This window comes from Heptranchias perlo, chromosome 43 (assembly GCF_035084215.1).
Source record: "Heptranchias perlo isolate sHepPer1 chromosome 43, sHepPer1.hap1, whole genome shotgun sequence".
NCBI classification, from domain to species: Eukaryota; Metazoa; Chordata; class Chondrichthyes; order Hexanchiformes; family Hexanchidae; genus Heptranchias; species Heptranchias perlo.
The window spans coordinates 1,326,712-1,353,675 of NC_090367.1; the positions used below are offsets into that span (position 1 = coordinate 1,326,712).

The 26,964-nt window shown below is 51.3% G+C and overlaps 2 protein-coding genes across 3 annotated transcripts in view; one reads left to right on the top strand and one right to left on the bottom strand.

The window, feature by feature from the left end:
• Positions 1-15,338: 15,338 nt before the first annotated feature.
• Positions 15,339-16,676, bottom strand: sstr1b (somatostatin receptor 1b). Its single transcript, XM_067975480.1, has one exon. It carries the CDS (start codon positions 16,404-16,406, stop codon positions 15,339-15,341), a length of 1,068 nt encoding a protein of 355 aa, XP_067831581.1. The 5' UTR covers positions 16,407-16,676.
• An 8,592-nt stretch (positions 16,677-25,268) lies between these two features.
• The window catches only part of LOC137306389 (forkhead box protein A2-like), a 59,823-nt gene continuing 58,127 nt past the window's right edge, over positions 25,269-26,964 (top strand). The window contains exon 1 of one of the 2 annotated variants that reach the window (XR_010958870.1): positions 25,269-25,634. Coding sequence is in view for 1 of the 2 variants with exons in the window: in XM_067975548.1 (XP_067831649.1) it covers positions 25,590-25,634 (45 nt within the window). In the remaining variant the exon portion in view is untranslated. The remainder of the gene's footprint in view (positions 25,635-26,964) is intronic. The other variant, XM_067975548.1, reaches the window with a different exon arrangement.

Consider the following 26,964-nt stretch of genomic DNA (forward strand, 5'->3'; position numbering starts at 1 on the left):
CATAAGAGTGTTTAACAGGCCTCCCTCCCTGAGCAGATCAGGCTGATAGTTCGCTCGGCTGTGCAACATTTCAGAGAGAGAAAGAAAAAACGAAACTAGTTACGCTTGTAACAAGGAATGAAAAAAAAATCTAACTGCAAACCTTCAGGAAAGACTGGGGTACGTTTCTCCAGAAAAGAGATGGCTGAGGGGTGACCTGACAGAGGTCATGTGGAGCATAAACACCGGTACAGACTAGTTGGGCCGAATGGCCTGTTTTTGTGCTGTAAATTCAATGTAATTCTATGAAGGCCTCACTGATAAGAAAAACTTAGTAAAAACCATTAATAACTACAATTTAGACTCTCTTAAAACCTGACCTAGCCCCTGGTGTTGACTACGCTTCTGCCCGGTGATTTTCCAACATGGCTCCCTTCCAATGTATCCCACAATTCTCAGCTTGGCAGAGCATAGATCGACCTCGTGTTCACCATTAAACAGAGCAAAGCCTGGACAACCCAGTCAAGTATCCTCCAATTTGCGCACAGCAAGATCCCACAAACAGCAATCACATGAGCTGTTTTAGTAAAGTTGGTTGACAGAGTGCTGCACTGTCGGAGGGTCAGTACTGAGGGAGCGCAGCACTGTCGGAGGGGCAATACTGAGGGAGGGCTGCACTGTTGGAGGGGCAGTACTGAGGGAGTGCTGCACTGTCGGAGGGGCAGTACTGAGGGAGTGCTGCACTGTCGGAGGGTCAGTACTGAGGGAGCGCTGCACTGTTGGAGAGTCAGTACTGAGGGAGCACTGCACTGTCGGAGGGGCAGTACTGAGGGAGCGCTGCACTGTCGGAGGGGCAGTACTGAGGGAGCACTGCATTGTCGGAGGGTCAGTTCTGAGGGAGCACTGCACTGTCGGAGGGTCAGTACTGAGGGAGCGCTGCACTGTCAGAGGGTCAGTACTGAGGGATTGCTGCACTGTCGGAGAGTCAGTACTGAGGGAGGGCTGCATTGTCGGAGGGTCAGTTCTGAGGGAGCACTGCACTGTTGGAGGGTCAGTACTGAGTGAGCACTGCACTGTCAGAGGGTCAGTACTGAGGGAGTGCTGCACTGTCAGAGGGTCAGTACTGAGGGAGTGCTGCACTGTCGGAGAGTCAGTACTGAGGGAGCGCTGCACTGTCGGAGGGGCAGTACTGAGGGAGGGCTGCATTGTCGGAGGGTCAGTTCTGAGGGAGCACTGCACTGTTGGAGGGTCAGTACTGAGTGAGCACTGCACTGTCAGAGGGTCAGTACTGAGGGAGTGCTGCACTGTCGGAGGGTCAGTACTGAGGGAGTACTGCACTGTCGGAGGGTCAGTACTGAGGGAGTGCTGCACTGTCGGAGGGTCAGTGCTGAGGGAGCGCTGCACTGTCGGAGGGTCAGTACTGAGGGAGCGCTGCACTGTTGGAGGGTCAGTACTGAGGGAGTGCTGCATTGTTGGAGGGTCAGTACTGAGGGAGCGCTGCACTGTCGGAGGGTCAGTACTGAGGGAGCGCTGCACTGTCAGAGGGTCAGTACTGAGGGAACGCTGCACTGTCGGAGGTGCTGTCTTTCAGATGAGACGTTAAACCGAGTCCCCGTCTGCCCCTCTCAGGTGGATGTAAAAGATCCCACAGCCACTATTGGAAGAAGAGCAGGGGGAGTTCTCCTTGGTGTCCTGGGGCCAATATTTATCTCTCAACCAACATCACTAAAAAAACAGATGATCTGGTCATTATCACATTGCTGTTTGTGGGATCTTGCTGTGCGCAAGTTAGCTGCTGTGTTTCTCAAATTATATCAGTGGCCACACTTCAGAAAGTACTTCATTGGCTGTAAAGTGCTTTGGGACGCGGTGAAAGACGCTGTAGAAATGGGAGTTCTTTCTTAAAATGGAATCCGTTCACCACAGAATGCCAGATATAATCAGTTCACCTCAATACCCAATTTGGAGCCTCTTGGTTCAGGAACAGGCAGTTGGGGTTAATGGGATGTGATAAAGCGATATGGAACAAGACCAACATATCCCCAGCAGCCCTACATGAGGTGAAATTCTATTATAAAAGGAATGATTTTATATATATAAAAAACCAAGTAAATTCTCCCTACAGGGCCAATCGCAATCATCAGTAATTTTGCTGGAGTCTCAACAATGTAGTTTATATTTGTTCTAATTACATAGATTAGGAAATCAAGTTCTTGGGATTTGCTGGAGACGTATCTGCAGCTGCTTCTGGGACTAGGCAAGGATCAGGGGACCATTAAATCAACAAGCAGCTCTGGACTACTCCATTCAGCCCAAGAGTTTCTTTTTGTTGAAAGAATGAATTTCAACACGAGATGTTTATCTTAAACATCCAAATACTTCACCAGCCAAGAGTTCTCCAGAAAGAGCTAACTCTCCCTGGGGTACAGGTCCCCTCCTCTCCTGAAGGTGCTGACTCTCACTGGGGTACAGGTCCCCATCTCTCCTGAAGGTACTGACTCTCACTGGGGTACAGGTCCCCTCCTCTCCTGAAGGTACCGACTCTCCCTGGGGTACAGGTCCCCTCCTCTCCTGAAGGTACTGACTCTCACTGGGGTACAGGTCCCCTCCTCTCCTGAAGGTATCAACTCTCACTGGGGTACAGGTCCCCTCCTCTCCTGAAGGTACTGACTCTCACTGGGGTACAGGTCCCCTCCTCTCCTGAAGGTATCAACTCTCACTGGGGTACAGGTCCCCTCCTCTCCTGAAGGTATCGACTCTCACTGGGGTACAGGTCCCCTCCTCTCCTGAAGGTATCGACTCTCACTGGGGTACAGGTCCCCTCCTCTCCTGAAGATGCTGCCTCTCACTGGGGTACAGGTCCCCTCCTCACGGGTCAATTTGGGGAAAAAGACGATCTGGGAAATTCCTCTCCAACCCCCTTGGGCGATGGAACTTGTCCAGGAGAACACTCTGACCCTGATTTATGTCCTGCAGTATTTACCTTTTGTACCAGGAAATCTCCACCCCAGCCAGAAGAAGGTCCAGCTCTCACTTGAAGGAATTCAGCGAATCAGCGTCCACCATGTGAGCCTGCAGCCTGTTCTAGAGGTCCATTATTCTCTGCGAAAAGAACCACCTCCTAATATCTAACCTAGGTCCCTGCTCTTGTAACTTGAGCTCATCCAAAACTCTGTAGCCCCCCGCCCCCCGTATCCTAACTCGCACCAAGTCCCGTTCACCCATCAACCCCTGTGCTCGCTGACCTACATCGGCTCCCGGTTTGGCAACTCCTCCATTTTAAAATTCTCGTGTTCAAATACCTTCATGGCCTCGCCCCCCTCCCTATCTCTGTAACCTCCTCCATCCCTACAACCCTCCGAGATCTCTGCGCTCCTCCAATTCTGGCCTCTTGTGCATCTCCCCGATTCCCATCGCTCCACCATTGGCGGCCGTGCCTTCAGCTGCCTGGGCCCTAAGCTCTGGAATTCCCTCCCTAAACCTCTCCGCCTCTCTCTCCTCCTTTAAGACACTGCTTAAAACCTACCTCTTTGACCAAGCTTTTGGTTATCTGTCCTAATATCTCCTCATGTGGCTCGGTGTCAAATTCTGTCTGATTTACGCTCCTGTGAAGCGCCTTGGGACGTCTTACCATGTTAAAGGCGCAGTTTGTTGTTGTTATACACAAGTCCCCTGTTTCTCCCTAACTTATCTCATTCAAATAATCTGCCCACATGGATCCAGTCCCAAACCCTCAACATTTTAAATACTTCAATCAAATCTCGCTGGAGTCTAGGCCTTTCGAGAGGAAAAGGACCAAGTTCTCTGAGCCTAGAAGTATGGGGCCATTAAACTCGGCATCAATCTGGTGGCCCTCCTCCGAACCTTTTCCAGGGCCTCGATCTGTCCTGCCGTGTGAAGGGACCAAAACTGGACGCTGTTTACTAAAATGGGGCCTAACCAAGGCCTTGTACAGGAATACTGTGATGCTCCTTTGTTTTATATCGGCTTGTTGTAATTATACATTCTAATACTCTGTCTCCGTTCACCTGGTCATGAACCTATAGGAGCTCCTGCGCTGTAATATCTCAGTCTGCCTCCTGCTTAATTCGGAACCCAGCGTAGTGTAAACGAATGCTTGACCCACCTTCCGGGTGATTTTTAAAAATTCGTTCATGGGATGTGGGCGTCGCTGGCGAGGCCGGCATTTATTGCCCATCCCTAATTGCCCTTGAGAAGGTGGTGGTGAGCCGCCTTCTTGAACCGTGTGGTGAAGGTTCTCCCACAGTGCTGTTAGGGAGGGAGTTCCAGGATTTTGACCCAGTGACGATGAAGGAACGGCGATATATTTCCAAGTCGGGATGGTGTGTGACTTGGAGGGGAACGTGCAGGTGGTGTTGTTCCCATGTACCTGCTGCCCTTGTCCTTCTAGGTGGTAGAGGTCGCGGGTTTTGGAGGTGCTGTCGAAGAAGCCTTGGCGAGTTGCTGCAGTGCATCCTGTGGATGGTACACACTGCAGCCACAGTGCGCCGGTGGTGAAGGGAGTGAATGTTTAGGGTGGTGGATGGGGTGCCAATCAAGTGGGCTGCTTTGTCCTGGATGATGTCGAGCTTCTTGAGTGTTGTTGGAGCTGCACTCATCCAGGCAAGTGGAGAGTATTCCATCACACTCCTGACTTGTGCCTTGCAGATGGTGGAAAGGCTTTGGGGAGTCAGGAGGTGAGTCACTCGCCACAGGATACCCAGCCTCTGACCTGCTCTTGTAGCCACAGTATTTATATGTTTGGTCCAGTTAAGTTTCTGGTCAATGGTGACCCCCAGGATGTGAACGGTGGGGGATTCGGCGATGGTAATGCCGTTGAATGTCAAGGGGAGGTGGTTAGACTCTCTCTTGTTGGAGATGGTCATTGCCTGGCACTTGTCTGGCGCAAATGTTACTTGCCACTTATCAGCCCAAGCCTGCATGTTGTCCAGGTCTTGCTGCATGCAGGCTCGGACTGCTTCATTATCTGAGGGGTTGCGAATGGAACTGAACACTGTGCAATCATCAGCGAACATCCCCGTTTCTGACCTTATGATGGAGGGAAGGTCATTGATGAAGCAGCTGAAGATGGTTGGGCCGAGGACACTGCCCTGAGGAACTCCTGCAGCAATGTCCTGGGGCTGAGATGATTGGCCTCCAACAACCACTACCATCTTCCTTTGTGCTCGGTATGACTCCAGCCACTGGAGAGTTTTCCCCGATTCCCATTGACTTCAATTTTACTAGGGCTCCTTGGTGCCACACTCGGTCAAATGCTGCCTTGATGTCAAGGGCAGTCTCTCTCACCTCACCTCTGGAATTCAGCTCTTTTGTCCATGTTTGGACCAAGGCTGTAATGAGGTCTGGAGCCGAGTGGTCCTGGCGGAACCCAAACTGAGCATCGGTAAGCAGGTTATTGGTGAGTAAGTGCCGCTTGATAGCACTGTCGACGACACCTTCCATCACTTTGCTGATGATTGAGAGTAGACTGATGGGGCGGTAATTGGCCGGATTGGATTTGTTCTGCGTTTTGTGGACAGGACATATCTGGGCAATTTTCCACATTGTCGGGTAGATGCCAGTGTTGTAGCTGTACTGGAACAGCTGGGCTAGAGGCGCAGCTAGTTCTGGAGCACAAGTCTTCAGCACTACAGCTGGGATGTTGTCGGGGCCCATAGCCTTTGTTGTGAGTGTAGCTCTCAGCCAAAGTAGCCATTTATATGTCATCACGATCTTAAAGGAGCTGCCCCAAACAAGACATCAGTGGAAGTCTTTACAACCATTTAGTCATTAGTTTAAAACGTTCTCGGGTTGTGGGTGATGTGTCCACCTGAGACGGCAGACGGGACCTTGGTTTAACTGCCCCTCTGTACTGACCCTCCGACATTGCAGCACTCCCTCCGTACTGACCCTCCGACAGTGCAGCACTCCCTCAGTGCTGACCCTTCGACAGTGCAGCACTCCCTCAGTGCTGACCCTCCGACAGTGCAGCGCTCCCTCAGTACTGACCCTCCGACAGTGCAGGGCTCCCTCAGTACTGACTCTCCGACAGTGCAGCACTCCCTCCATGCTGGCACTGGGAGTGTTGGCCTGGAATATGGGACTCAAATCTCTGGAGTGAGGGCTCAAACCCACAACCTTCTGACTCAGAGGTGAGAGAGAGAGAGAGACCCACTGATCTACAGGCTGAATCCCCGGGTGAGAACTCCCCAGCACTCTGCCTGTGGGTGCACACGACGACCTCCGGAACGAGCTTGGCAGATCGCGCGGCGAGTGTAGATTGGCTGCGGTGCGGGGGTTCGAGAGGGTAGTCTGGTGTGGGGGGAGGTGATGGGGTTTCAGCAGTTACAGAGGCACGCGGTGCGACCAGGGGCGGGCACCGGTTATCAGCACCACGACCACCTGCCGCTTGGCGTGACTGCCACCCAGGGAAGGGAGAGGAACTCTAACAGTGTTCTTCCCAAATTGGCCGAAGTTTATTGGGGTTTTTTGACCCCTCCCCTTTGTCTCCCAGGAGTTTGTGTGGGCTGATAGCGATGGGGGTAAGTTCGAGGGTGAACGAGACAAGCTCAAGGCACCAACTGTCCCCTCACTGATTCTGTATTTCTCCCCGTATGCTCGTAAACTGTCTCCATGCCAACTGGGATTGGGCCACTCAGGCCCGGATTAAAGCCTGAGGCCCAAACCAAAGACTCTGGATTCCAAGTTCCAGAACAGTCTGAACAATCTGGTTCTTATTTCAATTTATGAACTTTGGCTCAGGGATTATTTACCACGTTAAATGTTTTAATCCCCAAAATGAGGTTGAGTGGAAGAGACTGTACAAATTGTTCACAAGTCCCTGGAAGCATTATGGCAGCTCATCTTCTACAAGTCTCTGACAAGCCAGCCCGAGGGCAGGATCGACAAGAGGATACCGTCTTTTACAGCACCCATCTTTTTTCAGTCCCAACCCCTCATCATTTTAAATACTCCAATCAAATCTCGCTGGAGTCTCGGTCTTTCGAGAGTAAAAGGACCCAGTTCTCTGAGCCTAGAACCTGAGGGGCCTTTAAACTCGGCATCAATCTGGTGGCCCTCCTCCGAACCTTTTCCAGGGCCTCGATCTCTCCTGCCGTGTGAAGGGACCAAAACTGGACGCTGTTTACTAAAATGGGGCCTAACCAAGGCCTTGTGCAGGAATACTATGATGCTCCTTTGTTTTATATCGGTTTGTTCTAATTATACATTCTAATACTCTGTCTCCGTTCACCTGGTCACGAACCTATAGGGGCTCCTGCGCTGTAATATCTCAGTCTGCCTCCTGCTTAATTCAGAACCCAGCGTGCAGAACCAACTGGTTGTGATCGTTCTTTTAGAGCACCCATCTTTTCCCAGTTCTCTTTCCCTGGATGGTGACCAGGCGTTGGGTCGCTAAGGAGGCTTGGGAGAGGTAACGCCATTAGCTACTGCTCATCCTAGCCGCAGACCAATCCAAAACAGCCAACTTTGAGAGCTGAGGTAGGGTTGCCAACCCCTCCAGGGTTGACCTGGAGTCTCCAGGAATTGAGGGTTAACCTCCAGGACACCGCTGCGAGCAAAACACCCCAGGAGAAAAATGATCGAGGGCACTAAATAAAATGGGGTGTTTTTTAAAAAAAAATTCTTAGAAGACTTTCATTTATTAGTTACAAAAATATTGAAAATGAGGGGGAAAAAACAGGCTGTTTGACTGACGGTTACGAATCATCCAATCGGATAACGAAGAGTCTTGTTTGCTTTCCGATTGGCCGCGGGAAGGCCAATTGGAAAGGATGGACATGTGGGGTGACCAATGGTGGGAGTGGGGCGTTGAGAGGTCATGTGATGAAAGCTCCAGGAATACGTCCAAGCAGTGTTGGCAACCCTAGGCTGAGGCTCCACAATATTTAAACGATATGTGACAGCTGATAGCTGTCCAGTTGGCTCAGTATGTTGTCAGAATCCCATCAACGTTACAGCATGGAATACATTATAGCTGCTCCCACACTCAAGCTATGAAGTGCTTACCAATGCCTCTTTTAAAAGGACACACACACACACAGGCACGAAGCTCCTTCACCCTGGGCCTGTGATGGGGTTGGACAATCCCAGCCAGTGTGAGACTGAGCCACGTGAACTGTGAAGGAATTCTGCGCTGTGCACGCAACCCTCGAAGAATCGCGGCCTTTTGCTGTCGTGGATTATTTTCAGGGTGGCCCTACTTCCTTGAGAAGGTTGTGAGCAGACTCTCTGCTTAGCTCCAAGTCTAGCTGCAGCATGAATTCATTATCCTCTTGAAGTGAAACCAGTTTCAAAGGAGGTGCGGAGATCAAACCTACCAGAGGTCTGATCTTCCCTCTCGTCTCCAGAATAGATTCTTTGCATTTTATCTCCACAGCAGGTGCTGACTGACTGAATTCCAAACAGCTTCAGCATCAATTGTACAAGAAATTAATTCAGGAATCATCAGGATCTTATTTTTTGGGGTGGGGGGGAAGGGGATTTAATCTTCTCTTCATTTGTCTTGCATCTCAGGCTGGAGGGCAAGGTGGTACGGAGAGTGTGCAGACTGAGGAGGGCGTGAGTGAGGTCGGGGAGAGAGAGCGGGAGAGTGGGATTAGACTGGGTGGGATATTAAAGGGCACGCGGAGTGAGGAGAGGGTGGGATTAGATTGGGTGGGATATTAAAGGGTACGGGGAGTGAGGGGGAGAGTGGGATTAGACTGGATGGGATATTAAAGGGTACGGGGAGTGAGCAGGTGAGTGGGATTAGACTGGGTGGGATATTAAAGGGTACGGGGAGTGAGGGGAAGAGTGGGATTAGACTGGGTGGGATATTAAAGGGTACGGGGAGTGAGGGGGAGAGTGGGATTAGACTGGGTGGGATATTAAAGGGTACGGGGAGTGAGCAGGTGAGTGGGATTAGGCTGGGTGGGATATTAAAGGGTACGGGGAGTGAGCAGTAGAGTGGGATTAGACTGGGTGGGATATTAAAGGGTACGGGGAGTGAGGGGGAGAGTGGGATTAGACTGGGTGGGATATTAAAGGGTATGGGGAGTGAGGGGGAGAGTGGGATTAGACAGGATGGCTCATGTGGTGTAAAACATCGACACTTGGTTGATGGGCTGAATGGCCTGTTTCCGTGTCAGTCTAGGATTGATTGCTATGTTTGTCCTGTCTATTGTATCTGTCTCAACTCTGGGCCAATGGTTTGCTCTCCCAGTTACCCCTCAGACAATCACTGTCTTCAATATCTCCAGGACCTCTTGTGTAAACCTACAGCCACTCACGCTAACCATGCTAGATCACGGGACTTGTCCCCCTTGCCACACTCCACCATATCGCTCAAACTGGCCATCGTGTGCACGAGGGACTTGTGGGGCTCCTGCCCAACCCCACACTCCTTTGACCATATAGTGGATGGAGTGCGTTCCTCTAAGCTCCAACACTGGAGCAGCAGACTTACGTTCAAACAGCATCGTATCGCCTCTCAGTCTCAAAGATCTTCACGCGCACCGAATTACTTCTGAAGTGTGGCGACAGTTGTTGCACAGTTGAACGCGGCAGCCATTTTGCGCTCAGCGTGATCCCAAGGGCAGCGTTGAGGTGAATGACCATTTAATGTGTTCTTCTGGTGGCGTTGGTCGAGGGACGATCGTTAGTCCCCCCAGGACACCGGGGAGATCTGCGCCGGCAACCCTCCTCCCACTTCATCCCTCGGTACTGCAGCGTGCTTTTGGGGATGCTCGATTTCCTGCAAATTAGTACTGTGATTGCTGGGCTGCTGATTGACTGAAATAGAGGCAGATTTCCTCCCCGAGGAAAGGATGAACTGCAAGGGTGGAAACTTAATCGGAGCAAGCTTTATTTTGCTGGAATTTGTTGGGACGCCACCAAGTGCAACAACAACAGCAGATGAATCTTGTTTCCTCATATAGTAAGCTCCAGAGCAGCATCATCCTGTGGTAATACAATACCCCATCGAGAGCACAGACCAGATTAAACACAGCTCTACACACAGGCACACACGGTGAAGTTTCTAACACGGGTTTAACATAACATCTAGCAGTTAGTGGGACACAAGTGAATCACGCCCCCATTGTTCACTCACTTTCATCTCCTTCCACGCCTTGGATTTGGATTTCGTGCCCCTTACCCATTTCACGCAGCCAGCAGAGAGAGCGGGGGGGGGGGTCTCCATTCTGCCAGCCCAGGTGTCTGATTCACTGCACCTCCCAGAACAAAAAAAAAGGACTTGCATTTCTAGAGCGCCTTTCATGACCTCAGGACGTCCCAAAGCACTTTACAACCAGTGAAGTACTTTTTGAAGTGTGGTCACTGTTGTAATGTAGGAAACACAGCAGCCAATTTGCGCACAGCAAGATCCCACAAACAGCAATGTGATAAATGACCAGATCATGTTTTTTTTTAGTGATGTTGGTTGAGGGATAAATATTGGCCCCAGGACACCGGGGAGAACTCCCCCTGCTCTCCTTCGAAATAGTGGCCTTGGGATCTTTTACGTCCACCTGAGAGGGGCAGACGGGTTTAACGTCTCATCCGAAAATCGGTGCCTCCGACAGTGCAGCGCTCCCTCAGAGTGTCGGCCTGGATTATGGGGCTCGAGTCTCAGGAGTGGGGGCTCGAACCTTCTGACTCAGAGGCGAGAGAGAGAGAGAGAGAGAGACACCCACTGAGCCACAACTGACACCTACTTCTGAATCTGATGCTTTTCCACTTTCCGGTGTCAACGTAACATATGGTCACAATGAAGAATCAGATGGGGAGTTTGTCAAGTCTGTGCTCGAAGGGAAAACAAGTCGAAGATAAGGCTATAACTATAGCCTGCCGTGTGTCGCTGTATAGACTTACTGCTCGGGTGAGGTACCTGATGGCAACTGGTGCCCAGGGCATAACACCCTAGCGACAGACATAGCAAATCCAAAATATTCTCTAACCTTTAAGCCTATACAGCTTTCCAAACCCAAATTACATGGTTTAGGAACATAGGAACAGGCGGAGGCCATTCAGCCCCTCGAGCCTGTTCCGCCACTCAATTAGATCAAGGCTGATCTGTATCAGGACTCCATCTATCTGCCTTGGTCCGTAACCCTTAATAGCCTCCTTACCCAATAAAAATCTATCCATCTCAGTTTTGAAATCTCCAATTGACCCCCAGCCTCAACAGCTTTTTTGGGGGGAGAGAGTTCCAGGTTCCCACTCCCCTTTGTGTGAAGAAGTGCTTCCTGACATCACCCCTGAACGGCCTGGCTCTAATTTTAAGGTTCTGCCCCCTTGTTCTGGACTCTCCCCACCAGAGGAAATAGTTTCTCTCGATCTATCCTATTGAATCCTTTAATCATCTTTAGCAATGACCATCCCGCACACACACACACACACACACAAATACACACACGCCCCTCAAAAGGGCACCAAAGGCCGGTGATATTTTCATTCCATAAATTGCAAACATATTACAAAAAGGCACACACACAAAATTAAAATAAATACAGGGAATATAAAGTTAATTATGTCGGGAGCATTTCCTCAATCATTGCCCAGCTGTGCATGTGTTTATATAAAGCAACGTGACCATGAACAGATTGTTACTGGAAGCAATAATGAACACATATCACATACCCGACTTGGCATCACTGCTTGACAGCGGGGAATGTCAGGTAGGTGCTATGTCGGCAGTCGTCGTTAGTTGGAAACTGTGGACTGCGACCCGTGGAAGCTCAGAGAGCAGCTGCACGGCCCAGGGTCTGTACTGAGCCACGCAGGCTAGGAAGGCCCCTCACCGGTTTGTGCCGGGGACAAGAGTCGGGGGCGTTATGTTTTACCTCACTGCCTCTGCAGTTAAGATGGAGGTGGGGGGTGGGGGGGCGGGTGGTGGTGAAGGAGTCGATCAGCCAGGGTTCCCGTTCCAGATCGCTGTCCAGCCACATTTACCGGACAGGGCGAGTGTGCGTGCACATTGGGTGAGGCAAGGCATCGTGAGTGGTGTGACGCCCCCGCAGTCGAATAGTCTGCTGACACTCACCATGTGGATGAGGTATCAGAGGGCAGCCAGTTCCAGGCGGCATCAGTGAGAGTAGGACCTTCATGGGAGGAGCGAAGAGCAACACAAAGGATGCTGGTCTGCTTGCCAGATATGCTACTTCCAGATAGAGGTTTATCAATCCAGGATTTAACAAAGTAGAATTTTTATTTTAAGATTTTCCTTTTGCTTATTTATTGAGGTGAGTGACGTTATTGCTGGAACAATTCCCATTTTAGGCATCTCTCAGGACAGTTACAGCATGGGTTAGATACAGAGTAAAGCTCTCTCTACACTGTCCCATCAAACACTCCCAGGGCAGGTACAGGGTTAGATACAGAGTAAAGCTCCCTCTACACTGTCCCATCAAACACTCCCAGGGCAGGTACAGCACGGGTTAGATACAGAGTAAAGCTCCCTCTACACTGTCCCATCAAACACTCCCAGGGCAGGTACAGCACGGGTTAGATACGGAGTAAAGCTCCCTCTACACTGTCCCATCAAACACTCCCAGGGCAGGTATAGCACGGGTTAGATACGGAGTAAAGCTCCCTCCACACTGTCCCATCAAACACTCCCAGGGCAGGTACAGCACGGGTTAGATACAGAGTAAAGCTCCCTCTACACTGTCCCATCAAACACTCCCAGGGCAGGTACAGGGTTAGATACAGAGTAAAGCTCCCTCTACACTGTCCCATCAAACACTCCCAGGGCAGGTACAGCACGGGGTTAGAATCAGAGTAAAGGAAGTGTCATTGACCTTCGACACTGTCAATCCCCATCTTCGGGGACTTAACCCAGGTTTATCCAGGTGTAACCATCGTAACTCAGTCCCTTCGACCCAGGTACCACACAAGTGAATCATGGCTGGACTTTCTTCGTGATTCACCTGGGTGGTAATTGGGATGAAGGCATTCACAGTTCACTGTACCTCCTAGCTTAGGACCACCTCCCACCTTGGATACACTTTCCCTTATTCCCAAACCAGCCTGGGGGAGTATGTATGGACAATGATGTGATGCCCCCCAGAGGTGAATATCTCGCCCAGGCTCTCACGTGTGGCCATTTGGCTGGGATACCAGAGTGGGTGTATCCTAGTGAGAGTCAGTGCCTTCAATGGATGAGAAGGGTGGGTGGGAGATTGGGGCACAAACAACTAACGCTATAAGGGAAGGTTTGCTCTGTGCACTTGGTGTAGTCTAATCTTTATGAATAGGTTTATAATTTTGCCGCAGCTAAGACACACACAGACAATTGCATACACACACAGACACACGCACATAGACACATGCATACACACACAGACACACGCACATTGACACATGCATACACACACAGACACACACACATAGACACATGCATACACACACAGACACACGCACATTGACACATGCATACACACACAGACACACGCACATAGACACATGCATACACACACAGACACACGCACATAGACACATGCATACACACACAGACACACACAGACAATTGCATACACACACAGACACACGCACATTGACACATGCATACACACACAGACACACGCACATAGACACATGCATACACACACAGACACACGCACATTGACACATGCATACACACACAGACACACACACATAGACACATGCATACACACACAGACACACACACATGCACACACACAGACACACAAACACACACACACACGCACACAGACATGCACACACACACACACACACACACATACACACACACACAGTGCAGGTCCTCCATCTATTATATTTCTGGACTCTGATTCTCAGTTTGGACCCATCAAAAAAATGCCCATTTATGTACTGTAAAAAAATAAAGCAGATGTTACTACAATCTCACCCCAAAAGAGGCCAAAATAGAAATTCCTGTCAATTCTTACCTCTGGCAAGGACTTTGATTTACAACCAGATATCTAGCGTTTGGCCTGAGCTTCTTGTTGCAGATAAATCCACAGTTCATTACTGTTTAAGTGTTTCCAAGATCTGGAGAGCAAAAGCAACAGTCCAATTATACTCCCTCCTCTCCTTAAGGCGATGGCTCTCACTGGGGAATGGGATCCAGCATACCTGCTGCCCTCTGATTACTCACATAAATACATAAATGCGGGAGCTTTGACAGTGAAAGACTTGCCTTTATACGGCGCCTTTCAAAACCTCAGGACGCCACAAAGCGCTTTACAGCCAATGAAGTACTCCTCGAAGTTTAGCCACTGCTGTAATGTAGGAAACGCGGCAACCAATTTACACACAGCAAGATCCCACAAACAGCTATGTGTTAATGACTGGGTTATCTGTTTTTTTTAGTGATGTTGGATAAGGGATAAATATTGGCCCAGGAAGAACTCCCTCTGCTCCTCTTCCAATAGTGGCCATGAGAGGGCAGACGGGGCCTCGGTTTAACGTCTCATCCGAAAGACGGCACCTCCGACAGTGCAGCGCTCCCTCAGTACTGGCACTGGGAGTATCGGCCTAGATTTTGCACTCAAGTCTTTGGAGTGGGGGCTTGAACTCATGGCCTTCTGACTCAGAGCCAGGGCTGACACCTGAGTGTCAGCAGGCTATTCAGCTGGGTGAGGAAGCACAGGCAAGCTTGATTCCTGTCCTCACCCAACGTGTGAACTCTGTGTAGTAGGCATAATGATGAGTTAAGGGAACCCTGCCTGATTTTTGATCCTTCCTAGCCCAAGGGCACTGAAGTTAATTACAGCAGCCCCACCCCAACCTCTGTCCTGGCTAAGATCAGCTAACTTAGCACGGACTCAGGGGTGGAGCCTGGCACCTTGTAATCTACAGGGGAGCAATTTTAACCTATCTCACCGGACGGGAAACCTATGGGATTGGGTGGAAAGCCCAATATTACCCTCCATTGGTGAGTAAAATTGGTTGGGGTGTAAAGCCAGCGATGCCCCCCGATCCTGTCAGCATCCCGATTTGCAGGTTAGGTTAAAACTGCCCCCCTATATGTTTTAGTACCACATGTGGCAGTGTACAACTACTAAAACATACGGACCAGAGCACAATCCATCTCTGGAACCACCAGCATCAGCATCCAGGTGATCACTGGCCTATCAAGCGAGGTTGGCTTGTGCTGCGGATTCTGGGGTTGGTGCGGCCGGTCTGAAGAGACTCACTATAGAGCTAAAGACGGAACTCAATTTAATGCATGTCTTTGTCCGTTAGTTGAGTTCCAAGTGACAGGATGGCTGGCCTTGACTGGAAACACGTAAACAGCCGCCTCTTGACTGCGGCAGTTTCCAGGATCTTTCTAAGTTCACCGTGACTGGTCCGTACTTCAGTTCTTGAGGTGTTTATGAGGTGGTCATCCTTGACGTGCAGGTCCCGTTCCTGTAGACCATCTCTGAGCCCAGGCAGTCTTGCTGAAAGTCCTTAGGGTGGCAAACTTTGCTCCTGAGAGCCACGGCGCAGTAGTCCACCGGCTCCTCCAGGCCGCTCTCCAGCCACCTGAAGCACAGAATCCTCTGGAAAGACCTCCTGAAGTTGTCGGAGACAAAGCCGTACAGGATGGGATTGGCGCCGCTGTTGGCATAGCTGAGGATGACGAAGAGCTGGGTGACGGTGGGGTCCGGGGGGTAGAGGAACACATTGACCAGCTGGATGACGTAGAAGGGCATCCAACATATGGCGAAGACTGCCACCACCAGCATCACCATCCTAGTGATCTTTTTCTCAGACTTCCGGCGCTGGAGCCAGCCAGCCTTGAGGGCCACGGCTCTCATCTTGGCCACGATCAGGCAGTAGCACAGGCAGATGGCGAAGACCGGGAGGAGGAAGCCCAGGAGGAACGTGTAGATGACAAAGGCTTTGGACCAGGCGGCCTCAGGCCACAGCAGGTTGCAGATCACCACTCCATCCACAGTGGGCACCGTGCCCGCAAAGATTATGATGGGCAGAATCACGAGCAGGGACAAGACCCAGACGAAAATGTTAATGGTTTTGGCCACCGTGGGCCTTCTGTAACTGGCTGCCTTGATGGGATGGACTACGGCAATGTACCGGTCCACGCTCAACACCGTCAAGCAGAATATGCTGGTGAACATGTTGATTCCATCAACGCTCAGGACTATCCGACACATCAAGGCGCCAAAGGGCCAGTGCTGCAACGCTGCGGAAGTGGCCAAGAAGGGAACACTCAGCATGAAGAGCTCGTCGGCCACCGCCAGGTTCAGGATGTAGATGTTAGTCGCCGTTTTCATCTTGGCGTACTTCAGGATGACGTAAATGACCATGGCGTTCCCCAGCACTCCGACGCAGCACACGAGGGCGTAGATCGACGGTATGACAATCTTACTGGCGTCGTAAGTCTCCCCATTGACGCTGGAGGCGTTGGGGACCCCAGATTCATTGAAAGGCTTCATTTTGCTTTGGACTGGACAATCCCCCTTGTGATAAAGGTTTCTCCGCCTGTCTTTGAGTCCCTGCACCTCGCAGTCCAGTGTATACAGAGAGTAAACGTTCTCAGTGACTGTTTCCAATATCCCTCTGAATGTCTTTCCTCGATCACCCCATGACAGTCCCTTTAGAAAGACTTCACCATCCCTACCGGTCTACCGTTGATGCGCCTTTCTTGCCCGAGCAGCGAGTGAGATCAAAGGGAGATCTTAAATCCGATCCTAGACACAAAGCAGGGTCACGGCAGGTCATTTCCGAGGCTTCATCCAAGAGCGAAGATAATGTTTAGTCTCTCACAAGATTCCGGACAGGATTTGGGTTTGAAGGGTCTCTTTCGCCCCTCACTCCAGAAGTGCAACGGACCTTAAAGGAAGAGTCGAGTTTCTAAACTGTGGTAAAAGCTCCCCGGGTTTCCAACGCCCTTAAAAAATGAGTTCACTCAAACACAGACTTGGCTGGGACTCTACCTGGAACTGTCCTGCAAGCATCGTCCGGAGAGCTCCGGCCTGCCGTTTTGTCCCATTTCTCCAGTTCACCAGGACCTGGGACGTTCAGATTACATCTGCAAAAAAGAAAGCACAAACATAGAATCATACAGCACAGAAGGAGGCCATTCGGCCCGTCATGCCTGTGCCGGCTCTTCGAAAGAGCTGTCCAATTAGCCTCACCCCCCCTGCTCTTTCCCAACGCCAACAACAACCTGCATTTATGTAGCACCTTTAACGTAGTAAAATGTCCCAGGGCGCTTCACAAGAGCGTAAATCAGACAAAATTTGAAGGAGCCACATAAGGAGATATTAGGACAGGTGACCAAAAGCTTGGTCAAGGAGGGAGGTTTTAAGGAGCGTCTTAAAGGAGGAGAGAGAGGCGGAGAGGTTTAGCCCCTGCAAATTTTTCCTTTTCTTGTATTTATCCAATTCCCTTTTGAAAGTTATTACTGAATCTGCTTCCACCGCCCTGTCAGGCAGAGCATTCCAGATCATCACAACTCGCTGCGTAAAAAACATTCTCCTCATCTCCCCCTCTGCTTCTTTTGCCAATCACCTTAAGATTGGACACTTTTTTCACTGCTTCACAACTTCTTCCCTTTTTTAAGTTTCATCAGACCTGTTTTTTTCGATCTCAGAGCCTCGGTGAAGTTTAAGAAAAATATTTATTCATTGTCCTTAGCAACCCACGTCACCAGGTTTGGAGGTAAAAGATTTTCCAACCAACCAGCAGAATAGATGCACAGTGCTCGCCTGGGAGTCAGTGAATATGATATTCGGTTTAGAGTCTAACACTATCTTTCTGAAGATAAGTAGCCTGCGTTGGTTAAACCCGATTGTGCAGTGGACTTCTGAATATTGATCTCAGGTGTTGTCCTCTCACCTCAGGAGATGTCCTGTTCTTCAGTGCCCACCTTGAACAAAGTCCCTGATGTTACACAGTGTCAGGTCTCTGCTCCTGTTGACTGACTGCGGTCCCTGTACTGCCTGAAGCTCTTATTCCGAGCCCAGCTCTGTGTCGGATGCTCTTTCCCACTGAGCAGGACCATCAGCCAATCAGTTGCCAGAAGCGAGAGAATGAAATCTGAGTACAGGATCAGCCCAGCGTCAACATCAGCACCAGGAGAGAGGAGAGAGGGAGGGGGGAGAGGGGAGAGGGGAGAGGAGAGAGGAGACAGCAGAGGGGGGAGAGGGGAGAGGAGAGAGGGAGGGGGGAGAGGGGACAGAGGGGAGAGGGGAGAGGGAGGGGGGAGAGGGGAGAGGGGAGAGGAGAGAGGGAGGGGGGAGAGGGGAGAGGAGAGAGGGAGGGGGGAGAGGGGAGAGGGGAGAGGAGAGAGGGAGGGGGGAGAGGGGACAGAGGGGAGAGGGGAGAGGGAGGGGGGAGAGGGGAGAGGGGAGAGGAGAGAGGGAGGGGGGAGAGGGGACAGAGGGGTGAGGGGAGAGGAGAGAGGGAGGGGGGAGAGGGGAGAGGGGAGAGGAGAGAGGGAGGGGGGAGAGGGGAGAGGGGAGAGGAGAGAGGGAGGGGGGAGAGGGGACAGAGGGGAGAGGGGAGAGGGAGGGGGGAGAGGGGAGAGGGGAGAGGAGAGAGGGAGGGGGGAGAGGGGACAGAGGGGTGAGGGGAGAGGAGAGAGGGAGGGGGGAGAGGGGACAGAGGGGAGAGGAGAGAGGAGACAGCAGAGAGGGGAGGGGGGAGAGGGAGGGGGAGAGGGGAGAGGAGAGAGGAGAGGGGAGAGGGGAGAGAGGGGAGAGGGAAAGGAGAGAGGAGAGAGGGGAGTGGGGAGAGGGGGCAGAGGAGAGGGGAGAGGGGAGAGAAGAGAGGGGAGGGGGACAGAGGAGAGGGAGAGGGGAGAGAAGAGAGGGGAGACAGGGGGGAGAGAGGGCACAGGGGGGAGAGGGGAGAGAGTGGAGGGGGAGAGAGTGGAGAGAGAGGAGGGGGAGAGGGGAGGGGGGAGGAGAGGGGAAAGGGGAGAGGCGAGAGGGGAGAAGGAGAGGGGAGAGGGGACAGAGGAGAGGGGAGAGGAGAGAGGGGAGAGAGGACGGGGCGAGGGAGAGGGGACGGGGAGGGGGGGAGAGGGAGGGGAGAAGGGACAGGGGAGAGAGTGGAAGAGAGTGGGGAGAGGGGAGAGAGGGGGAGGAGTGGGGACAGGAGAGAGGGGGGAAGGGGAGAGGGGGGAGAGGGGGGAAGAGAGAGTGGGGGGAGGAGAGGGGAGAGAGTAGGGAAGGGGAGATGGAGAGAGGGGAGGGGGGAGAGAAGGAGGAGAGAGGGGAGAGGGGAAGAGAGCAGAGAGGGAGCAGAGAGGAGAGGGGGAGGAGAAAGGAGAGAGGGGAGAGGGGGAGGAGAGGGGAGGGAGAGGAGAGAAGGGAGAGAGGAGAGAGACAATAGAGCAGAGAGGGGAGAGGAGAGAGGGGAGAGGTGAGAGGAGAGAGGGGTGAGGGGAGAGGGGTGAGGAGAGAGGAGAGGGAGAGAGGGGAGAGTGGAGAGGGGTGAGGGGAGAGGGGTGAGGAGAGAGGAGAGGGAGAGAGGGGAGAGTGGAGAGGTGAGAGGAGAGCGGTGAGAAGGGAGAGAGGAAAGGGCAGAGAGGGAGAGAGAGGAGAGTAGAGAGGGGAGAGGAGAGGGGAGAGGAGGAGGGGAGAGGAGGAATGAGAAGGGAGAGAGGAGAGGAGGAATGGGAGGGGAGAGAGGAGAAGAGCGAGGAGAGATACATACCCCTGCACATACACGTGTACATTCTCTTTTTCCCTCTGCTGGAGCCCTCTATGTATTCAAGGCCTGAGTTTTTTTATAAAACCATTAGCATCTAATTCTGTTATGCCCCATCTGTGTTCCTCTGTCTCATTCTCTCACACTGTCTGGTCTCTCTTTTTTTCTCTCTGTTTCTGTCCCTCTCCCTATTTCTTTCATGCTCTGATCTCTCCCCGCCTCCTTTTCTCTCTCTCCTTCCCTCTGTTTCTCTCTCCTCTCTGTCTCTCCCTCTGTTTTTCTCTCTCTCTCCCTATTTCTTTCCATCCCTCTTTGTTTTCTCTCTCCCTCTCTCTGTTTCTCTCTCTCTCTCTCTCACTAGTTTTCTCTCTCCCTCTCTCTGGTTTGCTCCCTCTCTGTTTCTCTACCTTTCTGGTTTTCTCTCTCCCTCTCTCTGTTTCGCTCCCTCTCTCCCTCTCTCTGTTTCGCTCTCTCTCTCTGTTTTTCACTCTCCCTCTCTCTGTTTCTCTCTCTCTCTCCCTGGTTGCCCCCTCTCTGTTTCTCTACCTCTCTGGTTTTCTCTCTCCCTCTCTCTGTTTCTCTACCGCTCTGTTATTCTCTCTCTCTCTCTCTCTCTGTTTCGCTCCCTCTCTCTTTCTCTCTCACTCTGTTAGGGGGTCACGGGTTCAATTTGCTTTTCTGGTGTTGCAATAAAAAAAGCACTTCTTGCATTGCAACTCCAAAATGGAATTTCCTGTTCTTTGTCTGAGGCTGCAGACTGCACCAGTGGGAGGGATGGATCCTTTAGAAAGTGACAACTTGAGTAATCTCTGCTCATGGCCCAACATTACACCTTGGTCCTGCAAGTGTGCGCTTCGCTCTCACTCTCAAGCTCCAATTTTAACTCAGCCTGAACCCGGCCGGAATCACTACCAGCCCGGCGGGCGGGAGAGGGATTTCGGGTGGCACGAGGCCACAGCCGGGACCTGAGGAACAGTCCCCGGCAGTCAAGGAAGTGTGACTGGCCGGGGGCGGGGGGGGGGAGCTGGAGGCGATCCCGGTCAGTGTCAGCAGTCTCGTCATGGGTCAGAAGGTCGAGGGTTCGAGCCCCCACTCCAGAGACTTGAGCCCCATAATCCAGGCCGACATTCCCGGTGCCAGTACTGAGGGAGTGCTGCACTGTCGGAGGGTCAGTACTGAGGGAGCGCTGCACTGTCGGAGGGTCAGTACTGAGGGAGTGCTGCACTGTCGGAGGGTCAGTACTGAGGAGAGCCGCACTGTCGGAGGGTCAGTACTGAGGAGTGCTGCACTGTCGGAGGGTCAGTACTGAGGGAGCGCTGCACTGTCGGAGGGTCAGTACTGAGGGAGTGCTGCACTGTCGGAGGGTCAGTACTGAGGGAGAGCCGCACTGTCGGAGGGTCAGTACTGAGGGAGTGCTGCACTGTCGGAGGGTCGGTACTGAGGGAGCGCTGCACTGTCGGAGGGTCCGTACTGAGGGAGCGCTGCACTGTCGGAGGTCGGTACTGAGGGAGTGCCGCACTGTCGGAGGGTCAGTACTGAGGGAGAGCCGCACTGTCGGAGGGTCAGTACTGAGGGAGCGCTGCACTGTCGGAGGGTCAGTACTGAGGGAGCGCTGCACTGTCGGAGGGTCGGTACTTGAGGGAGCGCTGCACTGTCGGAGGGTCGGTACTGAGGGAGCGCTGCACTGTCGGAGGGTCAGTGCTGAGGGAGCGCCGCACTGTCGGAGGGTCAGTACTGAGGGAGAGCCGCACTGTCGGAGGGTCAGTGCTGAGGGAGCGCTGCACTGTCGAGGGTCGTACTGAGGGAGAGCCGCACTGTCGGAGGGTCGGTACTGAGGGAGCGCCGCACTGTCGGAGGGTCAGTACTGAGGGAGCGCTGCACTGTCGGAGGGTCAGTACTGAGGGAGCGCTGCACTGTCGGCGGGTCAGTACTGAGGGAGCGCTGCACTGTCGGAGGTGCCATCTTTCAGATGAGACGTTAAACCGAGGCCCCGTCTGCCCCTCTCAGGTGGATGTAAAAGATCCCACGGCCACTATTGGAAGAAGAGCAGGGGAGTTCTCCCCGGTGTCCTGGGGCCAATATTTATCTCAAACCAACATCACTAAAAAAACAGATGATCTGATCATTATCACAATGGTGTTTGTGGGATCTTGCTGTGGCAAATTGGCTGCCGCATTTCCTACTTTACAACAGTGACTACACTTCAAAAAGTACTTCGTTGGGTGTAAAGCGCTTTGGGACGTCCTGAGGTGGTGAAAGGCACCATGTAAATACAAGTCTTTCTTTAAAAGCTTGTGGATTATAGGAGGAAGGGGAGACTGGGGAGGGGGGAATGTGGGAACGTGGCTGGGTTGTGGGGGGGTTCCTAAGGGAAGAATGAGTGAGAGCAGGAGAGGGGACAATGAGGCTTGGTTCAACTACGGTGAGGGTGCAGAGAGAGGGAAGAGTGAGCAGGACATTGGTGGGGCGGGGGAGGGGGGATTTGGAGCTTAGAGGGACATGAGGGAAAGTTCAAAGAAATATTGAACATAATTGGATCAATAAGACAGAAATTTAAAAAATGTTTTGTCAGGCCAGAGAGACGGAGAGAGAGAGAGAGAGAGATCACCTGCTGTAACAAACAAAAGCAAGGTTAGTCCTTTCTTGTGACATGCAAGGCCTTAGTTTTGTTTCCACGGCAACCCACATTATAGAGTTTCTGAAGACAATTCTGCTGCTTCCCTTTGTGACATTTGGATCACAAAGAGAGATAAAAAAAGAAAAATATGAAATAAAAGGTGGTTTGATGTTGAAGTGGCTTTTTATCTCTCTGGGATAAAACGGGAAGAGTCTCTCTCTAAAGTCCGCTCTGATTCACTGATTTACTTGTAATTCTAAACCCGCAAGTGCCACAGAAATTGCAGTTTATCATACAGAGCTCCGATGACTCTGTACCATCCCTTGGGACTGGGCATTTATCGATTTACGCATTTATTGGGAAAAAAACGCAAGGCGGGGAGAGAGAGAGAGAGAAAGAGGGGGACAGAGGGAAAAGAAAGAGATAGAGGAAGAGAGAGAGATGGAGGGAATGAAAGAGATGGAGGAAGAGAGAGAGATGGAGGGAATGAAAGAGATAGAGGAAGAGAGAGAGATGGAGGGAAAGAAAGAGATAGAGGAAGAGAGAGAGATGGAGGGAAAGAAAGAGATAGAGGAAGAGAGAGAGATGGAGGGAAAGAAAGAGATAGAGGAAGAGAGAGAGATGGAGGGAAAGAAAGAGATAGAGGAAGAGAGAGAGATGGAGGGAAAGAAAGAGATAGAGGAAGAGAGAGAGATGGAGGGAAAGAAAGAGATAGAGGAAGAGAGAGAGATGGAGGGAAAGAAAGAGATAGAGGAAGAGAGAGAGATGGAGGGAAAGAAAGAGATAGAGGAAGAGAGAGATGGAGGGAAAGAAAGAGATAGAGGAAGAGAGAGAGAGATGGAGGGAAAGAAAGAGATAGAGGAAGAGAGAGAGAGATGGAGGGAAAGAAAGAGATAGAGGAAGAGAGAGAGAGATGGAGGGAAAGAAAGAGATAGAGGAAGAGAGAGAGATGGAGGGAAAGAAAGAGATAGAGGAAGAGAGAGAGATGGAGGGAAAGAAAGAGATAGAGGAAGAGAGAGATGGAGGGAAAGAAAGAGATAGAGGAAGAGAGAGAGAGATGGAGGGAAAGAAAGAGATAGAGGAAGAGAGAGAGATGGAGGGAAAGAAAGAGATAGAGGAAGAGAGAGAGATGGAGGGAAAGAAAGAACTTGTATTTTTATCACACCTTTCACAATCTCAGGACGTCCCAAAGCTCTTTACAGCCAATGAAGTACTTTTGAAGTGTAGTCACTGTTGTAATGTAGGAAAGAGACAGAAAGGGAGTGACAGAGGGAGATACACACACACACACACACAGGAAGAGAGAGAGAGAAACGGAGACGAAGGGAGAGAGAACTTGAGGGACGGAGAGAGAGACAGAGAGAGGGGGAGACAGAAGGAGGGAAAGAGAGAGACAGAGCAAGACAGACACAAATGAAAATAGAGAGATAGGTAGAGGAAGTTGGCGTGAGATAGTGGGACAGAAAGAAAGAGGGAATCAAATAGTGACGGAAGGAAAGAGGGTGAATGATAGAGGGAAATAGATGGAGAGGCAACAGAAAAGAGATAGGCAAATTGACAGAGAATGAGTCAGAGAGAAAGAGTGAGAGAGAGAGAGCTATGTATAGACAGGATGGAGCTCGGCTGTGAAACATGCCACAGTTGAATACCCCTGTCTGGGCTCGCACATGAAGAATGGTCACGTGGGAGAGGTACCAGAGGGCAGCTGGTGCTCAGTCACAGAGTTCTATGCTTCTTCCTTTTAGTCTGAAACTGCCTTCTATCTATCTTGGTATAACGTAGCTATAGTTAGAACCTTTACCATCTCACCTCTTCAAGAAAATGCTTTGTATGGCTAAAAATATCATACAGTAAGATTATCCAGACCTGGATAAGTAATATAAGCTCCTGAAACGCCTGTAAACATCAGTGATTGTAATGAGGCAGTTCCACTACATAATAACACAGGGCTGTCCGGGCTGAACCAGCTTTAACTACCTGAATTACTATTCACCTGTCACAAATCACCCCTCCTCTCCACTACCTCTCTCACTCACTCAATTCATTCTTTCCCTTTCCGCTTTGTCTCCTCCGTTTTCTCTTTTTAATTAAATCTCTAATTCGTTTAACAAACTTTTATATTCTTGAAGGCTTTGCAGATTCACTGATGAGTAAGTAGAGTTAGCTTTACTCTGTATCTAACCCGTGCTGTATCTGCCCTGGGAGTGTTTGATGGGACAGTGTAGAGGGAGCTTTACTCTGTATCTAACCCGTGCTGTATCTGCCCTGGGAGTGTTTGATGGGACAGTGTAGAGGGAGCTTTACTCTGTATCTAACCCGTGCTGTACCTGCCCTGGGATTGTTTGACGGGACAGTGTGGAGGGAGCTTTACTCTGTAGCTAATCCGTGAGTGTTTGACGGGACAGTGTAGAGGGAGCTTTACTCTGTATCTAACCCGTGCTGTACCTGCCCTGGGAGTGTCTGATGGGACAGTGTAGAGGGAGCTTTACTCTGTATCTAACCCGTGCTGTACCTACCCCAGGAGTGTTTGATGGGACAGTGTAGAGGGAGATTTACTCTGTATCTAACCCTGTACCTGCCCTGGGAGTGTTTGATGGGACAGTGTAGAGGGAGCTTTACTCTGTATCTAACCCGTGCTGTACCTGCCCTGGGAGTGTTCGATGGGACAGTGTAGAGGGAGCTTTACTCTGTATCTAACCCGTGCTGTACCTGCCCTGGGATTGTTTGACGGGACAGTGTGGAGGGAGCTTTACTCTGTAGCTAATGCGTGAGTGTTTGACGGGACAGTGTAGAGGGAGCTTTACTCTGTATCTAACACCATGCTGTACCTGCCCTGGGAGTGTCTGATGGGACAGTGTAGAGGGAGCTTTACTCTGTATCTAACCCGTGCTGTACCTGCCCTGGGAGTGTTTGATGGGACTGTGTAGAGGGAGCTTTACTCTGTTCCTACAGCTTTTGAGGCAATCTGGTGTGGAAAGAGTTACAAACGGGAAGTTAATGATGAAAAAAAAGGAGCAGCACATGGAATGCGAGGGGGGAGTCTATAATCTGCTTATGACTACACTGCGCACTTCACAGTCCACCTGAGTGGCTGCTTTCGGAGTTCTCAATAAAATAGATAATGAGATCTGCGGCCCTGCTCCATTCAGCACCGGGGGATGGCGGTTTGCCGATTGTGCCTGCGGGCAGTGCCAATTAACTCAGGGCAGCTCAACGGGAGTCAGGCCTGCGAGCAGCAGGGATCCAGTAAGACTCCACGGGGAAGCCCATCCCACTCTCCTGGTGTTCCAGCGTGTTCTACGTTACAGCTCAGCTGGACATCTCAAGCCAAGGGCTTATTAATATGACTGCAGTTGGACTTCGTTTCTATCGATGGATGACTCAGAAGGTAACCAGGCAGAATGAGACCAGTTCGGTACACACAGGCCATATTTGTTCACTAGTCTGCTCTTCACTCACTGGATGGGGCTTTGGGCGGCCTGACTCTATGCTCTTTTCTCGTGACGCTTTCTGTTCCCCATTTTGACCCTCCTTTCCTGAAGATACTGATTCTCACTGGGGTACAGATCCCCTCCTCTCCTGAAGGTACTGACTCTCCCTGGGGTACAGGTCCCCTCCTCTCCTGAAGATACTGACTCTCCCTGGGGTACAGGTCCCCTCCTCTCCTGAAGGTGCTGACTCTCCCTGGGGTACAGGTCCCCTCCTCTCCTGAAGATACTGACTCTCACTGGGGTACAGGTCCCCTCCTCTCCTGAAGATACTGACTCTCACTGGGGTACAGGTCCCCTCCTCTCCTGAAGGTACTGACTCTCCCTGGGGTACAGGTCCCCTCCTCTCCTGAAGGTGCTGACTCTCACTGGGGTACAGGTCCCCTCCTCTCCTGAAGGTGCTGACTCTCACTGGGGTACAGGTCCCCTCCTCTCCTGAAGATACTGACTCTCACTGGGGTACAGGTCCCCTCCTCTCCTGAAGGTGCTGACTCTCACTGGGGTACAGGTCCCCTCCTCTCCTGAAGATACTGACTCTCACTGGGGTACAGGCACCACAGGCTCTGTCAAGCTACCCATTCTTGATTTGTGACGGCCAACAGAGGGTCGCGGCAGGGTGTAGTATTATGGAGGGTAGCAAAACCAGCCCTGTCCTCATCTGACACACGCATGCTCACACACACACAGACACACACACACAGACTGACACACACACACACAGAGACACAGAGAGACACACACAGAGACACACAGAAACGGACACACTCAGGCACACAGAGACACACACACACACACACACACAGAGACACACACAGAGGCACACACATACACACACACAGACACACAGGGTCACACACATACACACACAGAGACATACACACAGACACACAGAGACACACACACACAAAAACACCACACACACAGAAACACACATACAGAGACACACAAACACACAGAGACACACATACAGAGACACACAAACACACAGAGACACACATACAGAGACACACAAACACACAGAGACACACATACAGAGACACACAAACACACAGAGACACACATACAGAGACACACAAACACACAGAGACACACATACAGAGACACACAAACACACAGAGACACACATACAGAGACACACAAACACACAGAGACACACATACAGAGACACACAAACACACAGAGACACACATACAGAGACACACAAACACACAGACACGATCACACACACAC